The sequence below is a fragment of the Tupaia chinensis genome, unplaced genomic scaffold, assembly GCF_000334495.1.
Source record: "Tupaia chinensis unplaced genomic scaffold, TupChi_1.0 Scaffold000557_1, whole genome shotgun sequence".
Taxonomy (NCBI): Eukaryota; Metazoa; Chordata; class Mammalia; order Scandentia; family Tupaiidae; genus Tupaia; species Tupaia belangeri.
The window spans coordinates 2,701,120-2,724,466 of NW_006160069.1; the positions used below are offsets into that span (position 1 = coordinate 2,701,120).

General features: G+C 37.5%; 1 protein-coding gene across 2 annotated transcripts in view; it reads right to left on the reverse strand.

The window, feature by feature from the left end:
* The window catches only part of ADAMTS5 (ADAM metallopeptidase with thrombospondin type 1 motif 5), a 59,118-nt gene that overhangs the window by 23,055 nt on the left and 12,716 nt on the right, over positions 1-23,347 (reverse strand). For both annotated transcript variants that reach the window (XM_006157710.2, XM_006157711.2), the window contains exons 2-3: positions 20,241-20,373; positions 4,245-4,412 (exon numbers count right to left, since the gene is read on the reverse strand). In XM_006157710.2, coding sequence (XP_006157772.1) covers positions 4,245-4,412; positions 20,241-20,373 — 301 coding nt within the window. The remainder of the gene's footprint in view (positions 1-4,244; positions 4,413-20,240; positions 20,374-23,347) is intronic.

Consider the following 23,347-nt stretch of genomic DNA (forward strand, 5'->3'; position numbering starts at 1 on the left):
TTATACATATATATGTTATATATGTCTTATTCACACACTCTTTTAAAGGACAGTTACCGGGAGCATCAAGATACAACCATAATTGGCTTTGAATTTAATACCACCTTAAAAACTGGATGTAAAGCTCTTATTGCTAAGTTTACAACCTACACTTGAGTAAGATTCAGCGAACTGGTCTTTCAGTACCATTTTATGTATAGCATTTTGTGTTCAGTAAATAACTGTAAATGGAGCTATTTAAATATGCTACATGTTAATGTTTCAAACTGTCTATGGATTTTACTTAGTGCCCATGTCAAGGGTGTTCTTAAGCTACACCCACTTAGGCAGTGGCCTGTCCCATCACCTGGCAGTGTGCACTTAGGGATACAGCAAACACAGCTATCTCTTTTTTTGGCCTCAAGGTTATCAAGCATTTGAGAAAGGAAATTCAATAACTTGCTTTCTCTGCACAATTTCTCTGCCAGTGCTTACCTTTATTTTCGAGGACCATCCTCCTAGCCAGCCTCCCTAGAGCTAACTTGTACAAACACTGCAGAATAGCTACAAGTATCTTGGCCAGGGTAGGGGGAGTCCCACAAGGCACACTTCTTTTCTGAATCACAGATCTGCAGACACAGTTACTTTAGAGTGTGCACATTGGCTTCTCAACCACAACCTAATTGCTGCACATTTCTTGTTGGAACTAAATCAGGAAACACTCAGTTCTAATGAATTTAAATTTGGCAGTGGTAGAATGCTGCAAATGTCCAGCTACTTATGGCTAATAATTTTAAAAATAAATCAAGCACTTTGAATTTAATTTTAGTCTCTGACCTCATTTCTTTAGCATTGTTGGAGGTGAGAGGGAGGGATGAGATAGGACATATAAATGGATTTTCCAGATAATGTACTTTTTAAGTGCTATCACAAAATGGTGTAAATTTTGTGAGAAAACCTACGTGAAACTAGCAGTTAGTTTGCTGCTAATATTTAATTTAACCTTCATGAATAATTGAACATTATTCTTTTTTATCTGTGTATTGATTATGGTATCATGTTAAAATATGGAGTTACCTTTAGGGATCAGCTAGTGTGATAGAGTTTTAGATATTTTTTAAAATGACAGCAAACCACTGAGCCTTTTATGTTTTATGGCTCCATTTTATGGCTTTTCTTGCTCCTCCCTTACTGTTAAATGGTGTCACTTCTTGCTCTCAGTTTATCTGTCTGAAATCTCTCCCTGTATATCCATTGTTATTTAACTTCTTAAAACTTTTAGTGATCTAGGAAATTAGAATGAAAAAAATGTAAAAATAAGAATAAAAGGATTCTGAATGAAAGACTAAGTAGCTCCTTATGAGTAAGGCGAAAATGTTTCCTGATGTGCTTTCATAATACCAGTTTAGTTTTTTAAGAAAGATGCATTTGTTCCTTGTTTGTCCACCATCTTGGGTTTGATTTCCTCCTTGGTCTTCTAAGCTCTGGACGAGATGTCAGAACCTCAGCCATGTCAAAATTGGCTTCCTGGTTCCTATGGCCACATTTTAACTTAAACTTCAGTCCAGTTTTGTGTCACAAGTTGAAAATTATTAAGTTATTTGAAGACTGGTTCTATAGGCCAGTGGTTAAGGAAGCCAGATCCTTCATGGCCTACCATGGTTGGAGTCCTGAGTCCAGAAGCCTGAAAAACATGCCAGGCACCTGTGTGTGCAAGCCCAAGATCCAGATAGGATGGAGAGAAGAAAGGATTGGAGTGCAAGCACTTTCCATTGGAGGCTAGTTTTTCACTCTCTCTCTCTCTGGCTAGTGTACACGATAATAAAAAAAACTTCATTCATATTTATATGATAGTACCACAGAGACCACAGCTGTTTCAATTCTATATCTGTATATGCTACTTTAAAACAAAGTTAGACATACTTGGGCTTTTGCATGGTGCCACCCTGTCTTTATTTTTCATTGTTTTGAAATCACTTTATTCATTATAGGCTACTGATAAAATGGAATTCTTTGTTTCAAAAAAAGACTGACTAACCAATTCAACACATTCAAAAGTGAAAGTCTGGATTTAATAAAATAGAATAATAAACAAGTAAAGTGTATTTTTCTGTCCAAAAAATTTTAGTACCTGAATTTTTTAATTTAATATACATATGAAAAATGTAGGTAATTTTTTAAATCAGTACAAATGAATAAGATCTTTTTCTACTAAAACAATGTCTTTATTTGTTCTCTACCATAAGTCCTTTAGAATAAGATGCAGAGAGATGCAAAAATTATGTAAATCTGTTGTAAAATTATAAAAAATTAGAGGATGGACTCCTTTAAACACAGAAATAATGTTAAATATGAGGACAATGCTGAAAGCATACTTACTGGACAGAAAGCAAGATCATAAATTCCACAAACATGAAATAAATGAATCATTCTTAAATCATTGCAATAAGAAACAGAATTCTGCACAGCATTGTAATTAGCTGACCTAATACTTGCACAAGGGAAAAAAAAAAAAAAAAACTGGTCCCACTTTAGCCATAAGTATTTGCTGCCTTAGCAACTAAATCCATTCATTTAGTGATTCAAGGTTTAGCTCAATCTTTTGGAATGTGTAACATGTGATTTTTAAACAAAATATTGATGTTATTTCATTTTCAGTAAACCTGAAAAGAAAAAGAAGTGGCAAAAAGTAATATTAAGAGTGGAGACTTAAGATTCCACCTAAGGGAACTTTATTTGATATTGTCTAGATCAATGTAGGTAGGGAGATAATTAGGTATACATTAATTTTAGAACTTTATGAGAATTTAATCAGCATTGTAAAGTAAACTAAAGATTACCATTTTGTTATTAGTCTAAGAAAAGTTACCACATTGACTGTTACTGTCATTGTAAGTCATTAAGACATTGGAATGTCCTTCAACTAACAAAGAAATTTACATTGAGAAAAATGTTAAACCAAGCTGGCCCTGGATTGTTTTTTGGAATAAGAAGCTTAAAGACATAATAGAAAGTAGCTAAGACCTTACTAGTTCACAACAATGTAATGAACATGAGTTGATGAGTCTATTTTGGCTACATGATATCAACGGACGGTCAGCTAACTTTCTTTTAGTCTGGTGTGAACCAATTTTGTCAACTGTTTTAACATTCTGTAGCCAAAGATCAAAATGACCACTATATTAAGAAATTATGAAAGTATTTAGTCATAAACTGTGCTGTACTGAGAAAAAGACAGTTATCACAGATTCTCTTTATTCAACTTCCAACTATATGTCATGAGATTATTTTATGCCAAATTATTAAGGTCAAGACTTTCTGTCATATTCTACTTACCACCAGTTTTAGAGAGAGACAAATTTTAAAAGAACACAAAAGAAGACTATGTCCATTTCTGTAAGTGAAAAACTTAAGTCACGTGATCTCTGAAGATCTCATCCAATTCCAATGTGGCTATCCATCTGTGTTTTTGTTACTTTATGGTAATAAAGAATGCTAGGAAATTTATAACAGCTTGTTTCAAAGATTATTTAGGGTTCAGGACTTATTATTTCTAAAAATTATGATCTCTTCATTTTTTAATTTGATTTATAGCCCTAATCCTAGTCTTGCAGAATTTAATAAAGTATGCTATGCCCTTGAGCTGTATCTAAAGGATAAAGCCAAAGATTTCCTTTTGAAGTTCTTAAAATGTTTTCCCATCATTAAAATTGCTTTCTATTTCTGTTTTGCAGTTTTTACTCCACATTCAGGAGAATCTCTTGTCAGGATGAAACCAAATTCTTTCACTCAGTGTGAACCTAGAGATCTTCCTCTTTTGACTTTTTACTGCCATAAAAAGAATCCAGTAGAATTGTCACCTACCTCTTAACCACACCCCTGTAATAGGCATGTAACAAATAATTCTGAGGGTCATAGTAATAGCTGGGGAACCAAGATGTCTGCCAAAGTTCTCACAGGAAGCTAGTGGTGAAAGAGGGAATAAAAGCCAGGCTTTTAGGGCACTAGCCTGGCATGCTGTGTGGTCTCCCACACTGTTTCCCTTTTGAACTTTTCAATTCAAAAGCAAAAATACCATAGTCATAATGCCACCAAGGGTGTTGGCATTGCACACCAACAGGCAATCAATTCTTTGCTGCTTTTTCTCACACTGTCTAAACCACCATGGTCTTAGAAGGCAAAATGCATATTATGAGGATATAGTGAAGTAAAACTCATCAGAATATCCCTGTTTTTGAGCATATACTGTCCTGAATTGTACATACCATGGCCATCATCCAGGAATTCTGTGATGGTGGCTGAGGTGCATTTGGACCAGGGCTTGGATGCATCAATGCTGGTTAGGATGGAAGACATCAAGCGCTTATCTTCTGTGGAACCAAAGTTCTCTTCACAGAATTTGGAATCATCATGGGAGAGGCCAAGTAGATGTCCTAAGGGAGAGAACAGAAAAAGTGGCAATAATGAGTGATTTTTGTATTTCAATTTTTTTTTCATGATTGTTATGCTTGTACTTGATTTTCCACCCCTATTTGAACTGAGTCCATTTAACTGCCTTTTCACTCAGACAGAAACTAGACCTTGAGGATGATAACTATGCATAGTTAGTGGAACGGTTACTTTTGGTGAGCAGTTAGACAAAAACTAAATAGTTAACATAAGGATCAGAGGTTTCTCATAGTTCATCTGGATCACATACACTCAATGTTTGTTTCATGTAGAAACAAAGAGTTATTTAGAATCTCGAATTTGTCAGGCAATTGTGGGATTATGTCACGGCCTTCACCACATATTATTTCTTTTTAGAGGTTTTTGCTATAGGGCGCGTGTGTTCACCAGATAAACAGAGAGACAGAGACAGAAAGTGAGAAATCACCCCCCAGGGAGGATGGCCACACCGCAATTTCTTCTCTATTCTCTCGGGATCTTGGGCACGCACACACACGCGCCCAGCGTGAGTTTAAGCCACTGGGTCTGGGATGCGAACCACGTTCGACTACGTGGGAGTCCAGCGACATAGCCATTACACTAACTGCTGGTCCCACCACATATTACTTTGATTGCCTGATTTTCTACCTTCTCTGGTCAACCATCATGCCCATCAGATCAAAGGACAACTGTCTTCCTTCAATGCTAAAAGCTTTGTCTTAAATTTAAAGCTATGTAGGTTGCAAACACTTATTAAAATGGTTTTTGAATGTCAATGACTCCCATTTTCTTGGTCAAGGACATAGGTAGTTTTTTAAGAAATGACTAGGGAGGGACCAGCAGTTGGCGTAATGGCTAGGTCACTGGACTCCCATGTAGTTGACTGTGGTTCGAGTCCTGGACCTGGTGGCTTAAACTCACACCAGGTGCGTGTGCGTGCATGTCCAAGATCTTGAGAGGAGAATGGAGGAGAAGGGATTGTATTGTCGCCACCCTCCTGGGGAGGTGATTTCTCACTTTCTGTCTCTCTCTTGTCTTTCTGGCAAGCTCACGCTCCTTATTGAAAAAAAAAAAAAAGACTGGGGGAAGGAAAAAAGAAATGAAATTAGTAACCTTTGGATTACATGCAAATGTAGGTTTGCTTCACTCTCCTTTCTTTCAGTTATTGGTGAGTTGTGAATGTTTACTATCTTTTTTTTTTTTTTGAGAGGTTTTCGCTATAGGGCGCGTGCTCGCCAGACAGACAGAGAGAGACATAGAGACAGAAAGCAAGAAATCACGCCCCAGGGGGGATGGTCACGCCGCAATCCCTTCTCCTCCGTTCTCCTCTCGGGATCTTGGGCATGCACGCACACATGCCCAGCGTGAGTTTAAGCCACTGGGTCCGGGACGCGAACCACGGTCGACTACGTGGGAGTCCAGCAACATAGCCATTACGCTAACTGCTGGTTCCCTGAATGTTTACTATCTTCACAAAGAGTTTATTTTGAAACTATGTCCATATGCCTCTAAGGAATTTCTAAAATATCATGCTCATCATGGACTATCAGAGCTGGAAGAGGTGTAACTAGCAGAGTAATACGGTACTAACAGGAAGTGTGTTTCAAACCACTCAGGTGGGGCACAGCAGTGGAGCAGTGGTAAAACCTCTTTGAGGTGAACCAGCGTGGGAAGATTATTAATTTGCATTCAGGGACCTCTCTGAGAATGCCAGGCATGCATCTGCCCATAATCTAGAGGACTAGCAGAAGTGTGCGTGGGGGGGAGCTGGATCCTAGACTCTGCTAAGGGTCCTGCATCTCTCTCTCTTTCACTCATGAAATAAATAAATAAGCTTAAAAAAAAAAAAAAAAAACTCAACCAGGTGGTATTCATGCTTAAGCTTCCCAACCATATTTTCTGCAATTCTTCTACATTCTTTCATGTCTTCTGAATACCTTCTACATTTCCATTTTATCAAGTTAAATAATATTTTCCAGAGTACATAACCACATTCATATAATCTGAGTAAATTGCTTTTTACTTTTACATACATAAGATCAATTTTTTGCAGTCTAAGGATTCAATTATATTCTCAAAATTGCTGTAAAAAAAAAAATCCAAGACAGCAGTTTGTAGAAACTAAAAAAGCAGACAACAAATCATTCCAGAAGTGTTTTCAGCAAAGCTTTCTACAATAGAATCATACAGAAGTCACTAAAAAAGACATAGAAAGCACTACAGAAAATCGATTACTATGTTCTCCTTGGTTTCCTGAAAGTCAAATGAAGAAATTTTTCCTATTCTATCAAATAAGTCCAGTGTGTACCAGTAAAACCCAACAGAGATGAAATCTTTCACACCCCATTCGGACTGCTTTTGGCCAACTTGTTAAATCACCAACACCTCATAACGGATTGTCCACTGAATAACTGACTGCTGTTATGGTGAAGTTAAGTGGTTGGGGCTCAGTGACCTGCCACGTCATCATAATTTTAAGCTATTTATTAAGTTATTTACTTCAGTAGTATGTACTAGGAAGCCTTCCCACTGCCATTCACATTTTGCTGGGTCAGTTGCATGAATGCACATCATGATTCTACGAAGTATGTCTCAAATAACATGCAAATGAAGGTTAGCAGGTATTTGTCCAATTTTGGAGTGGTGTGTTAGGTTTCTCAGGGAACTCACAGCTCACAGGAAAACAGCATCTTTCACTTAGGTCCCATTAAAAACTGTTTAAAATTACTGAGTACAACAAACATCTGTTGAGAATGCACTTGGAGCTTCCTGAACATTTTCAGGATGAAAGCTTCATCAGCTAACACTGCTGTTTTGTGTAGAAATTTTACACCTGAGGTTTTTAATCTGGCATGGAAGAGAAAGAGGGAAACTGTCCCAAAGGGACCTCTGCAACATGGTAGTTTATTTGAATTTAGGTTTAACATTTTAAAAATGTGTCTCTGAGGGCCAGCAGGTGGTGTAGTGGTTAAGGCACTGGATGCTTACATGGCCAAACAAGGCTCAAATACTGAACCTGGGAGCTTGAAAAATCATGCTGTGTGTGTGTGTGTGTGTGTGTGTGTGTATGTGTGTGTGCCCCAAATCCCAGGAGAATGGAAGAAAGGGGCTTTCGGTGTGACTATCCCCCAAGGGATGCTTTCTCACTCTCCCTCTATGTCTATCTCTGGAGAGCTCATGTACCTATATAAAAAAACCTTAAAAAAAAGTTTTTGCATTCCATTTTATAAGATAGTCGTATTTATTTAATGAAGTAATAGTCTTTGCCTCCCAATCTATATAAATAAATAGCACTTTCCATATGCATTTTTATTATTACATCAAGGGATTTTTCACTTCATTTGTAGGATGTATTTTAGAATTCTGACTTAAGAATATAAGCCATATGGCAAACACCAAAATAATTTGGAGGGGCCCAGGAGAGCATCTCAATTTTTTTCTTTTAGACAGAGAGGTGAGGCACATAACTTTTAAGATTTCCATTGCATAAGCAAAGCAATTTATGTTTCCAAATATTTTGGCATAATTTTATAAATATTTTGGCATGTTATTTGGCATAATATCATAAATGTTATGCTCCCCAAATTTATCACTGTATAATAACTTAGCTGCCACTGGACATACATGTGAGAACTACTACCCGGGAAGATTGTTATTCTGAACATGAACAATTCTTACTTCTACCACAGCAAGACCTAAATAAAGAAGATTTAAATTTTCTAAGATCTCCAAAAGACAGGCAGAAATAGATTGCTTGAGGGTCCGTTCTCTTTACAGAACGATTGAATGCTCTATCCTCCATGAAGGAAGTCTGTCAGCTGGCTGAGAGAGGCATGCTCTTTCAAGGGTCGTGACAGTCATGGTCAATGTGAAGAACATTGAAGCCCCTACAGAAACAGGCATCCAGTTCCAGGGAAGCTGGAACCAGGGCACAGTAGAGACCCATGTGACTTCCCTTCAGGAGCTGGACAGGAATTGAAAGGGAAGATCAATGTGAAGAATGTTTGGATGTTCTTCAAGAAAGACGTGACATACATATTAAAGGCTAGGAACTGCAAAAGGAATGGGATTTTAAAATGTGAGCCCCCAATCAGTTAGGCTAGAATATCTAAGATGTAGATAAAATTGAGCTCTGATATGGCAAATAGATACAAAAGTATCAGCTATTTTAAAAGGGTGCTTGTGTTAGTGACACTCTAGGATCCTGGAACTTAGTTAACAGAGAAAACCTGAAATATAGAAAATTCACAGCTGACAACCATGTGTTCCGAGTTGGGTTTGTGAAAGAGACTCAGAATTACGCTGATAGCCTAGCACAGCTGTTAGCTTTTCGGACACCTGCCTTTTCAGAGAGTGAATGTTTGTAAGTCATCCGCAGAAATGTTTAAAATAATGGTGTGGATTGGAGATGAAGAAATGCTGCAAGGAGCAGCCCTAGTAGCACTGGCAGCAGGTAGGATTTATACATAGTATCCCAAAGAGTAAGTAACGCAGCATGTGCAGACTATAAGGCGATACTGAGAAAATGTTTAGGATGCCTAAAGCAATGTGCTGTTTTCATCAAATATTTTCTGATTAATTTTTAGAACAATAAGGAGTAACAGAGTAAGTTGAGGAGTAAAGTCTTGGAGAAGGCAGTGAAATAGAATCAAGAAACCCCATAAAAAGGCAAATTCTTGGATCAGCAGGGGGCTGGACCTCATGTGGCCGACCATGGTTTGAGTCCCAGACCCTACAGTTTGAAAAACACACTAGGTGCATGTACATGTCTGCCCAAAAATCTTGAGAAAATAATGGAGGAGAAGGGACTGTGGAAGGCCATCTCCCCTGTGGGGGTGATTTTTCACATTCTCTAGCACACATACCATATGGAAAAAAAAAAAAAGCAATTCTTAACTCTTGATTCTTACCCTTGGAAGGATAGAGAAATATTTTCTTGAGAATCAGTACAGAAAAAGGAGACTGGGGAGGATTAAAAACAATGTTAAAGGGTAAAAGATGGGATTTGTGGAAACGACCAAGCTCTCTGAGTAAAACCGGACACGAAAACCCTTAGCGGCAGAAAAGGCAGGGGTGGATTTAGGGGCAACAATTAACGCTCTGAATCTCTGTCCTGAAGTCTTGCTTTAAGGAAGACATAGTATTCATAATGCAATTCTCTCTACAAGGGAACAATCTGTAATCAGTAGATATATGAAAGATTGATAAGCAGTTTGCTTGAGCAATTTTGTTTACAATACTTTCTTAGCAAACCTCTACTTGTTAATATGACTGGAGACCTCTCACTCAAAATCCTGAGGCAATTAAGGACCACTTGTGTAGTGAATGCACTCATTAATAGCATCTATATTTATTTACTAAATAAGATTTTTTTAAAGGGAGTAATTTAGAAGATGGAGTGAAATACATGTGCTTTCTGGGCCTTAAAGCCCTCCCCAACCAAAAAAAAAAAAAAAAGAGAGAAAGAATAATTCAACTGTCTAGTCCCAAGTGATGCACACATCAGAACGGTATTTGCTGTTTGAAATCATCAGAAGGGTCAAGGTGTAAACTGTAAGTGCCTTTGTAGAAAATGTTGATATATATATATATATATATATATATATATATACACATATACACATATAAATGTATATACACATATAAATGTATATACACATATACAGTGAGAGAGAGAGAGAGAAGGAGTAGGAGAGAAGGAGTGAGAGACATGAGCACCCTCCACAGGGTTCGCTCATGCCATGATTCTCTTCCTCCAGCTCCCCAGCCCCTGGGACCTTAAGCACTCATGGGAGGCCCAGCATGCCTCAGGATAACCAGGCCCAGGATTTGATTAAGTGTTGCCATGTGGGTCCACCTTCCCTTGAGCCATGCATTACTGTTATACCATAGAGCCAGTCCTGATCTATTTTTAATAGAAATTAAATCATGTCATAAATACAAGTTTTGCTAATGAATGCCCATCATACAGAGTAACATTGGGAAGGTGTTTATCTGGATTTTAGGAAGGAAGTAAAAGTAAGGATACATTGTGTAAAAGCAGTCTAGAAGGTCGAATATATTATGCTGTTAGCCCAGAAAAAGCAATTTGTTACCTGCTAATTTTCCTAATATGATAATTCATCTTTTTTTAAATTTGCAAATAGATGACATGTTTTTAAGTAAATTTAATCTTTGGCATTCCCAATGCAAATCTAAAGAGCGTTCTGCCTCCTCAAATTCACACGTATTTCTCTCATTTTAGAAAATCTGTTAGAATGTGCAGCGAGGCGAAGACACATCACTTTAAAGGAAACTGTTAGCTCAGCTTCTTCTTCTACTCAGGTATTATTACTGTACTGCTAGAGCTGACTTACACCGCTAACCTTGGTAAGGAAGCTGTTTGTTTTTCTAAACTTTGGTCTGCAAATTAAACAGGATTTCAAGTTCTTGTCTCCTGATCCCAAACTGACCAATGGTCAAGGGGACACACCACCACATCCTACAAAAATGTCACAAGAAGCTCTGTAATGTGTTTACTTGGGAAAGCACTGCTCAGATGAAGCATCTGTTTCTTAATGAGGTCATGTTTTTATTTTACCTAATTTTCCAGCTGGGATTTTGGAGGTACAAGAAGGTCTTGCCAGGGGTTGAAACGTGAATCAACATGGGATTAAAATCTAGAATTGCTGGAGAAGGGAACCGTGAGCGCTGGTACTTGGATTATCCATGTGTATTTAGACATGAATATATGGAAATGACCAAACATTACATAAATGGTAAATGTACTATCAATTATGTAATTGGGAAAGGAGAATATATTTTTTTCCACCTTATAACTATGCGAGTTATCTTTCTCTCTCTTTTTCTTTTAAGTTGACCAGGAGGGGTGTGTGCCTGGTGGAGAGACGGAAAGTGTCAACTGGAAAGGGGAGTGAGAAAGTACCTCCCTTGGGGCATAGTCACTCTGCAATCCCTTGTCTTCTGTTTTTCCCTCCTTTTGAGATTCTGGACATGCACACACACATGCCTGGCATGTTTCTCAATCCAGAGTGTCTGAAACTTGAACCACACAGTCAGCCATGTGGTATCCAGCCACCCTAACTACCAAGCCACAGGCTAGCAGACTATCCTTTCAAATAAAATTCAGAATGATCTTTTTCCAACTCAATATTGTCTGAAAAATCATTGTAAGAAAGTATTAAAACCTTGGGCTCCAGAGTCAGGTGCACTAGGTTCAAATCTTGCTCTACCAGTATATTAGCAGTTCTTGACAGGTTCAGAAACTTCGGTGTGTCAGTTCCATCCTCCCTTAGGTGACTTATTAATAGTCCTTACCACATGGCATTTTGTGAGGATCAAATGATATAAAATTCATAAAGTGCTTAGATATGTGCTTGATCTATGTCAAAAACTAGTAATTGTTAGCTAACTTGATTGTCCTCATTGATGTTCTGGGTTTGTTATACATAATGGTCATTCTAGTCTTCCATGGTTTAATAAATTTTGATGTTATCAAATACCCAATTTGAGTGGGAAGGGGGAAATTTCCTAATTAAATTAGGAAAACTAAAATCACACAGTAAGTGTGTGATGTGTTTATTATACTTTCTATGCCACTTCCAACATGTTGGATCCCACATATGTGCAGATAACCTGCAGGCTTCCCCTAGAGAAATATGAGTTTAGATTAGGTTTTTAAAAACTAACAAGTGGCATGGTGGTTAAAGAGCTGGATTCCCACGTGGCTAACCATGGTTCAAGTCCTGGATCAGGCAGCTTGAAAATCATAACAAATAAATAGAAAAATAAATGAATAAATGTAAAGAAAAACAAAAACAAATAAGAAAAAATTTATAGTAAACACTAACCTTCTCGGTGTTGCTGGACATATAGCAAACAGTATTCCCACCTTTTATCTGTGGGTCAAAAAAGATGCAATGTGGTATTGCTCCAAACTGGATAGAAAAAATTTCTCTGTTTGGTAGATTAAGTTGAAACCCATGGTTTGGAGGTAAATACCAAGTTTAATTATTGCTTGCTTCTCACTTCACATGTCACAGCTAGTCTGGATATCTGATTCTGTGCACTTGGCTTTGGTTTATGGTTTTTCAAAGGCCCTGCAGCTTTTCAAACATGGCCTTGTTTAATCTAATAATCTATTAAAGCACAGACAGATCAGCAAAACCAGAGAACACCCTCTAACCACAGCAAAACTCAGGCAACCATGCTGTTGTGTCTCAACCACTTCCTAAATCACAGCTGACTCTAGCTTAGGAGGCACATCGGAGTCTTTCATAGAGATTCACTTTTCATAGAGATTCACTTAACATATTTTATAATTACGGACTAAAAGCAAAGCTTCAGTATGCTTGCAAATTATAGATTTTATTACTGTAAATAAAATCAGATTGTTCCCCCTTGCATTGGGGAATCAGCAGAAGCTGATCCAATGTCAATAAAATGATTGGTTTTAAGAACCATGTGTGCAGCAGGTGATATCTTTATTACAAGTCAACAATAAGAAAAGTTTGATAAGTTCAAAATGAAACTTACATTAATTTGAAAACTTGGTGCAGTTTAAATTTGAATTGTAAAATGACTATAAGCACATTCTTGCCTCTAGTCAAGATATATGGATGGTGACTCTGTTTCTAATGCTTTGAAGCAATTTTCTGAAATGTCCTAACAACGTATATTTATATACACATGATATAGCCAGGAGAAGAGGAATCTATTACTGACCTTGTAGAGTCTATATTAATCAAGATCTATCTTCTTAAAGACTGTATTAGTATAACTTGACTATGTACCTCCAAAATATATTTCTTTATTTTTTTAAAATATTTGTTTTATTATTATCATGTTTTAAAAATATATTTTTTAAATTTTATATACATTTATTTTATACATTCAGTCACTTAGGTTGTAAAGTGTTCCAACATGAATATACTTCTCACTAGTCCAGTTGGGGATACTATACATGACATCATCAACAGATAATAACCCATTTCTTTGTCCCGTTAAGTATCTTGCCTCTCTATTTTTTTTTAATGTCTTAGATTCTCCTCCTTCTCCCACCCTCTTCTTGTACTGTATCTAGTATCTATAACCATTTTCTATGTTCCTATATGCTCTAGTCTTTCAGTTTCAGCTATAGAGTGCAGGCAGTCAGTATATATTAAGGGGAGCCATACGATGTGTCAGGCTAACCCCAGACCCTTCAGTGGAAACAATGAAAGGAAGGAAAGAAATGGGAAGACATATTGAAATAGCCTGGCTTGCTTCACTCAGCAGTAAATCTTCCATATTCATCCACTTTCTATTAAAAGCCAGGATCTTGTTTTTTATGGCTGGGTAGTATTTCATAGAGAATATGTGCCACACTTTTTCCAAACATTCTTCTGTGGACATATGGATTGGTTACATGTCTTAGCAATTGTGAATAGTGCCACAATAAACATTGATGTGCAAGCTCTTTTCTGATTAAGCATTCTTCTGTCCTTTGTGTAGAAACCAAGGAGTGGGATTGTTGGATCATATAGTAGTTCTATTTGTAGACTTTTGAGGAACCTCCTTATTGTTCTTCACTGTGGCTGGACCAATTTACATTCCAACAAGCAGTATAGGAGAGCTCCCCTTTCACCATATCCCTGACAGCACTTACCATTTTTTTGTTTTTGTTTTTTGAATCTTATTTAGTTTCCATGTATTTGTGTATTTTTGAGGATTTTTCCTGAAATTAATATCAAGTTTAATTCCATCATGGTCAGAGAAGACACTGATACAATTTCTATGCCTTTGAATCTGTAAAGGCTTGTTTGTGGCCTATCACGTTGTTAATCTTCAAAAAGCTTCCATGCAGGGCTGAGAAAAAAGTGTATCTCATGGTTTTGGGTAGAAGGTTATATAGATGTCTGTTAAGTACATTTGATTTATGGTATCATTTAGAACCTGGATCTCTTTGCTTATTTTTTGTCTAGGTGATCTGTCCAAAGGAGATAGTGGGGTGTTGAGATCCCCAACAATTGTTGTGTTGCAGCTTATCTCCCCTTTTATATTTTCCTTCACATATTTGGGTGCTCCTGAGTTAGATGCATAGAAATTTATAAGTGTTATATCTTCTTGATGAATTAGTCCTTTTACTACTATATAATGCCCTTCCTAAGCTCTTCTCACAGTTTTTGTTTTAAAGCCTATTTTATCTGAAATTAGTATCATGACTCCAGCTCTTTTTTGGTTCCCATTTGCATGGAATACCTTTTTCTACCTCTTCACTTTTAGTCTATGTATGTCTTTATCCATGAGATACATTTCTTATAGGCAACAGACAGAGGGTTTCTGTTTTTTTATTTATTTATTCAGCAAGCCTGTGTCTCTTGATTGGAGAATTTAACCAATTAATATTCAATGTTATGATTGATATTTCTGGATTTGTCTCTACCTTTATTTTGGCCATTATCTTGGTTGTTTTTATTCTTGTATTTCTGTCTGTTCATTCTTTAGCTTTGCTGGAATGGGACAGGACTCTCAATAGAGTTTCTTGAACTGATGTAGTGTTGGCAAATTTTTTCAGGCTTTGTTTATCTGAGAAGATTTTATTCTTTTTTTCCCATTTTAATCTCCTTTTTCCCATAATCTTGCTGGACATAATAATCTTGGTTGAAATTGTTTCTCTCTTAACACTTTCAATATGTCTTCCCATTTCTTTCCTCCTTGTATTGTTTCCATTGAAGGGTCTGGTGTTAGCCTTATAAGATGACCTTTGTAAGTCACTTGACATTTCTCTCTTGCCTCTTGAGGTATTTCATCTTTGTCTGTGGTTTTGGCCAGTCTGGCTAAGATGTGCCATGAAGAGGATCTTCTTCCACTGATTCTATTTGGAGTCCTTTGTATTTCTTGGATCTGGATGTTTGAGTCCTTCTCTAGACTTGAGAAGTCATCTTCCAGGAGTTCATGCCCTTACTAGTTTCTTGACCTTCTGTGATGCCAATTATTCAAATGTTTGGATGTTTAATGGAATCTAGTATTTCTCATATATTATCTTCACATTTTTAATCAAATATATCCTTTTCCTTCTTATCAAAGAAATAAAAGAAAAATTAAGGGAGCAGCCTGGAAATTTTCTTTTAGTTTATGTTTTGGGCACAGTAATACATTTACACTGTCTGCATGAAGTAACTTGCAAATTTTGGAATAAAGTGCAAGCAAATTCTAAACACTCTGAAACACTAAAGTTTCAAAATGAACTTTCACAGCCTGCCTAAATGACTTCTAAGCCTGGAAAACAGCAAATGTCTAATAAAAAAGAAGAAGGGATATGTCATGAAAGCAATAAAGTTAGAATTTAGAGTATGGGTATCTCATGCTGATAGCTACATGTAACTTTCAAAAAATAAAGCACTGAAAACAGGTCAGCATGCTGTATTACCTAAGATCACATGAACTATAGAGGCAAGGCCCTGTAATAATAAAGAACTGATTAGTAAATCTTTTGGAAGATTATCTTTTCTAAATTTTTTAAAGCTCATGCTAGAACATGTGCTCATAATATTTAGGTAAAAAAGAAAGTTAAAGAATAATAAAACAATTAGAAAATCAAGTGAATGAAAGCCAGATTTCTTTATCAAAGAGGAATTAAATTCATATTTTCTACCTTCAGACATTACATATTAGGTGACATGTGATACAAAAGGGAAATTAAGCCTTTCTGTGCAGATAGCAGGCCCACAAGCATGGCAAGCATCCCTACCCACCCCCTACCCACCCCAGACTTTCTGTAATAAGTGTGGTGAGTACCAACCTCATGAAGTGACACAGGACAAAAAGGACAAGGAGTCTCTGTATGCTCAGGGAAAGCGGTGTTATGACAGGAAGCAGAGTGGCTATGGTGGACAGACTAAGCCTATTTTCTGGAAAAAGGCAAAAACTACAAAGATTGTGCTGAGGCTTGACTGTGTTGAGCCCAACTTCAGACCTAAGAGAATGCTGGCTATTAAGAGATGTAGGCATTCTGAACTGGGAGGAGATAAGAAGAGAAAGGGTCAAGTGATCCAGTTCTAAGCTTCATCTTTTTTATTATGAAGATGACAAAATCTTGAGGTCAGTGTTTACCTCACTTGATTATAGTTGGTCTTTTTGTGAGGAAATAAAGTAATCAATAAAATTCCCCTTTTGAAGAAATTTGAAAAAAAAATACAAAAGGGAAATTAAATAGTATTTGATTGGAGAAAAAATTATAGAGAATTCTGAAGAAGTAAACAGAGATGATCCAACCAAATAATAAAGAAGATATAAGGAGGCAGGTAGGACCCATAGCCTAGTGGTTAAGGGAAGCCCCATCCCATATGGCTAACAGTGTTCTGAGTTCTGTGACTTGAAAAACGCATGTGCCTCCAATCCCTGTATAGGGAGAAACGGATGAGAAGGGATTGCCGTGTGACCACACCTTGTTGGGGGATGCTTTCTCCGGCTCCCTATCTGTCTCTTTCTGTGTATCTCTCACGCTATCTCTCTCTGGCCAGTACATACCCCCTAGCAATTAAAAAATGAGACAGAGTATAATCATATATCAAAGGTCGGGTTTTACTTTGCATAGAGAAGCCCATATTTCTCTTACATTGTTTTCTTGCATAACTGTATCTAATATTCTTATACCATCAGGAGAAGCTCTTATTGTATACACAGTTGTTCCTCAGTACCTGAAGGGGAGAAAGGCATTTGGTTCTTGAACCCCCTGAGGATATGAAAATCAGAGAATGCTCAAGTCCTTTATAGAAAATGTCATAGAATTTTCCCTTATATAGATAGATGATAGATAAATAGATAGATAAAGTTTTAAAGATGATTTCTTTCATCAGTGAACAAGACAGAGAGAGAGGATATCAGCAACCCCAACAGGTTTTGAAGCCATGATTCACTCCTAGCTTCCTCTCATCCCAGATCATGGGCACATATGTGTCTGTTGTGCTCAAGGAGGTCTCTGGATACAAACCCAGAATCTTCCCATGTGGGCTGGCTGAGCAGAGCAGTCATGCTTTACTGCTGTGTCATCTGGTCCCTTGCTTATACTTCAAATCATCTCTAGATTACTACCAACTAATCTTAGCACCAGATATAAGTAAAAAGGCAAACATAGAGATGAACTTGTTTAGCAGCTCTGTCCTGGGGAGCCACTTCTTCCCCCTATTTAATAACCATTGGTGTGGCCTGGTTGCGTAGAAGGTTGGTTAAACCTGTGAATCAAAAGGGCCAACTGTACATAGTTTTAACATATTTTTTCTTATAAGCATCTGACTTTCTCCTTTAAACTGCTGTTCTACCAGTGTAACCTAAGGATCTTGGTTTAGGAATTTTGGAGAGCTGTAAAAGTGATGCTGCAAGACTCTTCAACCGAGCCCAGAGGGCTTGATGGGAATGCAGCCTGAGAAAGGTACATTGCATTAACTGCAGTGTTCCTCTTCCAGGGAAACCTCCCAGATGCTGTCAGCCTATGAGACAGATCACTCCAGGAGAGCAGGAGAGAAGGAAGAAACTGCCCGTATTTCAAGAAATGTGTAATCTCTTTCTTTGAAGATCAGGATTTAGAGCGAGTTTATAATCCTGTGGATAGACAATGCCAAAATTCAACTCTTATTTCTTCCCACCATTTCTCCACCCAGCTTGAGAAAATCCAGCCTCTCTCTGTCTTCCCAGGGGGTTAGAACCTTTTTAATGAAATGTCTCTCATTCTAAGTAATGATGATTAATTACTAGTGTACTTCTGAAAGCTCCTCCGTTTAATTACAATCCTGTTGAGTATTTGGACTAGTTTCCGCTGCAGAGGCCTGGAGCAGCTCTCTTGTTTATTACTCCTGCTTGCTGACTTACATACATACACAGATACGTAGTAAGTATTAATTAAGGTTCTATATTAGACTATATTTTTATCAGTTAGTTTAATGGGCATGAGTGAGAGATAAGTGAAGACATAATCTCTACTCTCAAGCTTAGTAACCTGTGTTTCAAAACGCTTTCAGTCATTATCAGCTCTTTTAGGGCAGTACAAGAGACAGCCATTGCCCATTATTTGTCCACCTAATAGGGAGGAAATGCAGACTCTGAGCATGCCTAAATCACTTGCCTGAGATAAAACAGACAACACAGACAGAGCTTAGACTCCACTTGAGGTCTTTGGCCCTGGAAGCCAAAGATGCTCGATTAATGAAGTGTTAATTGAACACTGTGATGGTGCTATGTAGATGCATTGTGATGCTGTTGGATTTATTTACATTAAGAATTCCTGTTTTTTTTTTTGTTTGTTTTGTTTACTTGCTTTTGCTTAGATAGTGAGAAGAATGTCAAGAGCATTAACGTCATGATAAAAAAAATGAAGAATTAAAATTTAACTACTGAATTTTATCTTCCTGCTGCAACATTTGACTTATGGAAATACACCTTTGATTAGAAGTTATTTCAACACTCCAAAGAAAGCATAGAAATTAGAAATAGACACCTTGTAGAAATATTCTGTCAATGAAGAATGTAAAAAAGTTTTAACTTCTATTTAAACTTGTGGTTTTAGCTTTTTAAAAAACTAAATTTGTTTAATAAAAACAGCAAGTACAATCATTGTTAAGCCACACTTTGCCCTCCCAGAATATGATGCTAAAAAAGTAAACAAACTACTTAGCTAAAAAAGTGAAACAGAAGTACAAATAAATATAACAACACTTCCATCTATGTCTTAGCTAATTTGGCCCTAAAATGACCCTATTAAATAGATGCTATTATCCTTATTTTCTAGATATGAAAACTTTTGCATAGATAGTTTAAATAACTGGAACAATACTTTGCAGGTAGAAAGTACTTTAGAAGAACTGAGTCAGACATGTGTCCAATTCTAACATATAATTCTAAATACTAAGCTTTTCAGCGTGGTTCCTCCTAAATACGAATTTCAATTTGCTTAGTAGCCTAGGTCAATCACTATCAAACGCAAATTCTTTATTGTGGGGATTTTTAAATGAGTTTCCTTATTTTACTCATGATAGAGAATGCATGCTCACACAGGAGAAAGAGAAAGAGAACCCTCCACAAGCTCTGGTCACACCACAGTCCCTTTCCCAATTTTGTCAGATTTGGCACTCTTGTGCACACTGGGTGTGTTTCAGGTTGACTATGCCAGAGATCAAAAACCCCTGGTTGGCCATATGACTTCCGACACTGAAACTCAGTATGCTACTGACTGTACCATAGACACTGGGTCAACAGGAATATTATCTACCAACTCAATCCTATATTTATAGTTACAGAATTTAGATGTGCTTCTTAAATAAATTGGGTAAGTGACATTTTAAAGCAAACCCTACTGATATCAGTCTAACTTTCCTTTGACTTGTTATCCAGAGTGCACATGACTATTAATCATAAACCACTGACTACCTTTGACAGGGGCCTATAGTTATTACTCACATGGGGAAAAAAAAAACATGTTACATTTCTGTGCAAACTGATTAGCTGTGGATGAGACAATATTGTCTTGAGTAATTTTTAAGGGGGACGTCTCTCTGCATTCCATTGTCAGCTATGACGAATTTTGTCTAAGTCATTTAGAAAGTTTTAAAGAGACAGTAGCAGTGACAAATTCATTATAAACTTTTAAATGACACTGTCAGAAGGAAATATTCACTGTGTTGCTGACTCTGCCTTCACTTCATATTAGTAACCCTAAAAGTATAAATGTAAACAAATTTAATCCCTAACAGTACATCTGAACTAGGAGAAATCTGGAATTAATTGCCAAGTATTTTGGTTCCTCTTGCAGCTGTTACAAGTGTTTGATTTGGCAAGGGAAGAGAAAAGGCGTTGCATACCAATTTCATGAGCCACAGTGAAAGCTGCATGGAGGCCATCGTCTTCAATCACAGCACAGCTGCGCTCCGGAGAACATATGGTCCCAACGTCTGCCATCCCCAGGGTGTCACAAGAATGATGCCCACATAAATCCTGCCCAGGAGAAAGAAAGAAATCATTAAAATCAATTTACATCCGGGAGGAGCCACCACATAGAGCCACTCGCTGGCCCCAAATGGCAAGACTGGGTTCTGTTTATGGTATCACCTGTTCAGCTCTGGAAACTTTCCAAAGACAAGCTCAAGGCAGTGACTCTCCTGAGCTACTCTGGGACCCAGAAGAACAGAAGGATAGCAGAACTCAATTACAAAACTGTCTTAGAATGATAGCTTTTCCATTAGGATAGCAGATGCAGCCTTAACAAAACGGCAATGCATATATGTCAGGGATCACTTCCATATGCTCGTGTTTAGGAAAGCCTAATATTCTGACTTAAATTCATGCTAAATTGATCGGAAACATGTCCTAATAATTTGCTTTCTACCACAGTGGCAAAATGCAACCACACATTTGTGACATAAATTAATCAGTAGTATGGATAGGAAATTGAATTTCAATCCACAAGTGTAATTCTCAAAAAAAATCATCTCTTAATTTCCAAATCAGGTTGTAATTTTATAAACTGCATTTATATACTCTTACTAGAAGCATTTAATATGTTTCTTAAAATGATCAATTCCCAAAATATATACTTAGGGGATGGGCAGTGGCACAGAGGTAAAGCCCAACACTCTGTAAAGCTAACCCACATGGATAGAAAGGTTCCAGGTTCCCATCTGGAGACCCCTTGGTACATTGGTACACTCTTGACCATGATATGGTTGCTGAGGCTAGGGATGAATTGTTATCAAATTCTGTTAGGAGTGCTGCCTGTCTCATGATTTCTCCTCCTCATGGAAGAAATATACAAATACAAACTTTAATAAAACATGTGTGTCATATGTTGCAGACATGTATGTTAGTGTATACATTTTACTGATGAGAAGTTGCATAGCTTTTAAGAGATTCTCAAAGGGAACGTGTTCTCATTTTACTACTAATAAAAAAAAATTATTGATTTAGGAGGTCAGCAGGTGGCATGGTAGTTAGGCTGCTAGACTCTAACATAGCCGATCATAGTTCAAGTTCTGGACTTGGTGGCTTGAAAATCACACTGGACATGTGTGCTTGCATGCCTAAAATCCCTAGAAGAAAATGGAGGAGAAGAGATTGTGGGGTGGCCACCTCCCTGGGGGGGGGGGGTGATTTCTCACTTTCTCACTATCCCTCTCTGTCTCTCTTCAGTGAGCATGTGCCCTATGGGAAAAACTTTAAAAAAATATTGATTTAAATGAAAGAGCTATCAAAAAGAATTTTAAAATAAGAAGCACAAAAAGAAAAAAATAAACCATAATTTTGACATAGACTTTTAATGATAAACACTTCCTTTAAACACTATTTGAGTGTTAATGAAAATTAGAATTTCTTGTGCTTGACTACTCTTTTCAATGAAAATTAATTCATGGAAAAATAAGTGGCATGAAGTTTAAGGTAACTAGAATCTTACTTGATTCTGCAGTTCAAGTCTCAGACCCAGTGGCATGAAAATCAAGTGTGTGTAGCACCAAAATTCCAAGTGGGAAATGGAGGAGAAGGGTTGCAGCTATCAAGGGCTATCATTCCTGGGAAGTGATTTCTCACTTTCCCAATCTCTCTTTCTCTCTGTCTCTCTCCTGTTTGGTTAGCACACTTGTCTACCTTCCCTCCAGGAAAAAAATAAATAAATAAAAAGAAAGAAAGAAAAATAATGAATATATTCAATTATATACAAACACAAGATATACTTCCAGTGAACCACACATAGTAAGTAATAACTGCATGAGGCAAGGATTTTAAAAATAAATAAATTACTATGAAAGTTGAGTGCGCTAGCCGTGATGGTGCAGCAGAAGCACAGTACTCTGCAATGCTGAACCCACAGGGAAAGGCCCTAGGTTCACGTGCAGACTCCCTGTGCATGCTGGGAACACACATAGCAATGGTCCAGGCTGGCTGAGGACAGGGTAGATCATGGTGTTAAGATGAGAGCTGTTGGCAGCTCTCTCTCTCACTCTGTCTTGCCTTTTCCTGGAAGAAATCAACAAACTTAAAAAAGAAAGAAAGAAGACTACTTACTAGTTGAAATAATGTATGTTTACTTAAGTTTTATTTATTCAGTTTTTTTTTTTTGAGAGGTTTTTCGCTATAGGGCGCGTGCGCTCGCCAGACAGACAGAGAGAGACATAGAGACAGAAAGCGAAAAATCACCCCCCAGGGGAGATGGTCACGCCGCAATCCCTTCTCCTCCATTCTCCTCTCGGGATCTTGGGCACGCACGCACACGCACCCGGTGTGAGTTTTAAGCCACCGGGTCTGGGACGCGAACTGCAGTCGACTACATGTGAGTCCAGCAACATAGCCATTACACTAACTGCTGGTTCCCTATTTATTCAGTTTTTAAATGAGAGACAGAAACAGGAAAAGAAAGAGAGATAGAAACAGTCATTTCTAATATAGTCCTCATGCCACAATCTATTCCTAGCCTCAGCCAGTCTGGACCAGAAGCACATGCGTACACCCACCTGGAATGCTTAAGGAGGTTCTAGAATTTAAACCCAGGACCTTTCCCATGTGGATCTAGTTACGTTATCACTGCACCATCACCTGGCCCCAATAAGTATTGTTTTAACATGCTCAACTATTGTAACATCTATCCTACAGGAGGAGCTCAACAAACATTGGCTTGATTGAGTTGAATTAACACATACAGTCAGATGCCATGTAGTCCTCACACATCTTTATGATACTGCATATGCAGAAATTGGACAGTGCTGAGATGACCAGTATAAGACTGCATTACAACATGACCAATGCCACATACTCATTGACAACATACTATTTTCACTTATCCTTGTTTGCTATGTAAAAATCCAACCAAGTGAAGGATATTCAAAAGGTGTACTCTATTCTCCTTTCTTGAGAAGATAATATGTGTTCAGGTCCTTATTGTGTCCTGTGAATTATGAGGGCCCAGCTGTGGAGAATCACA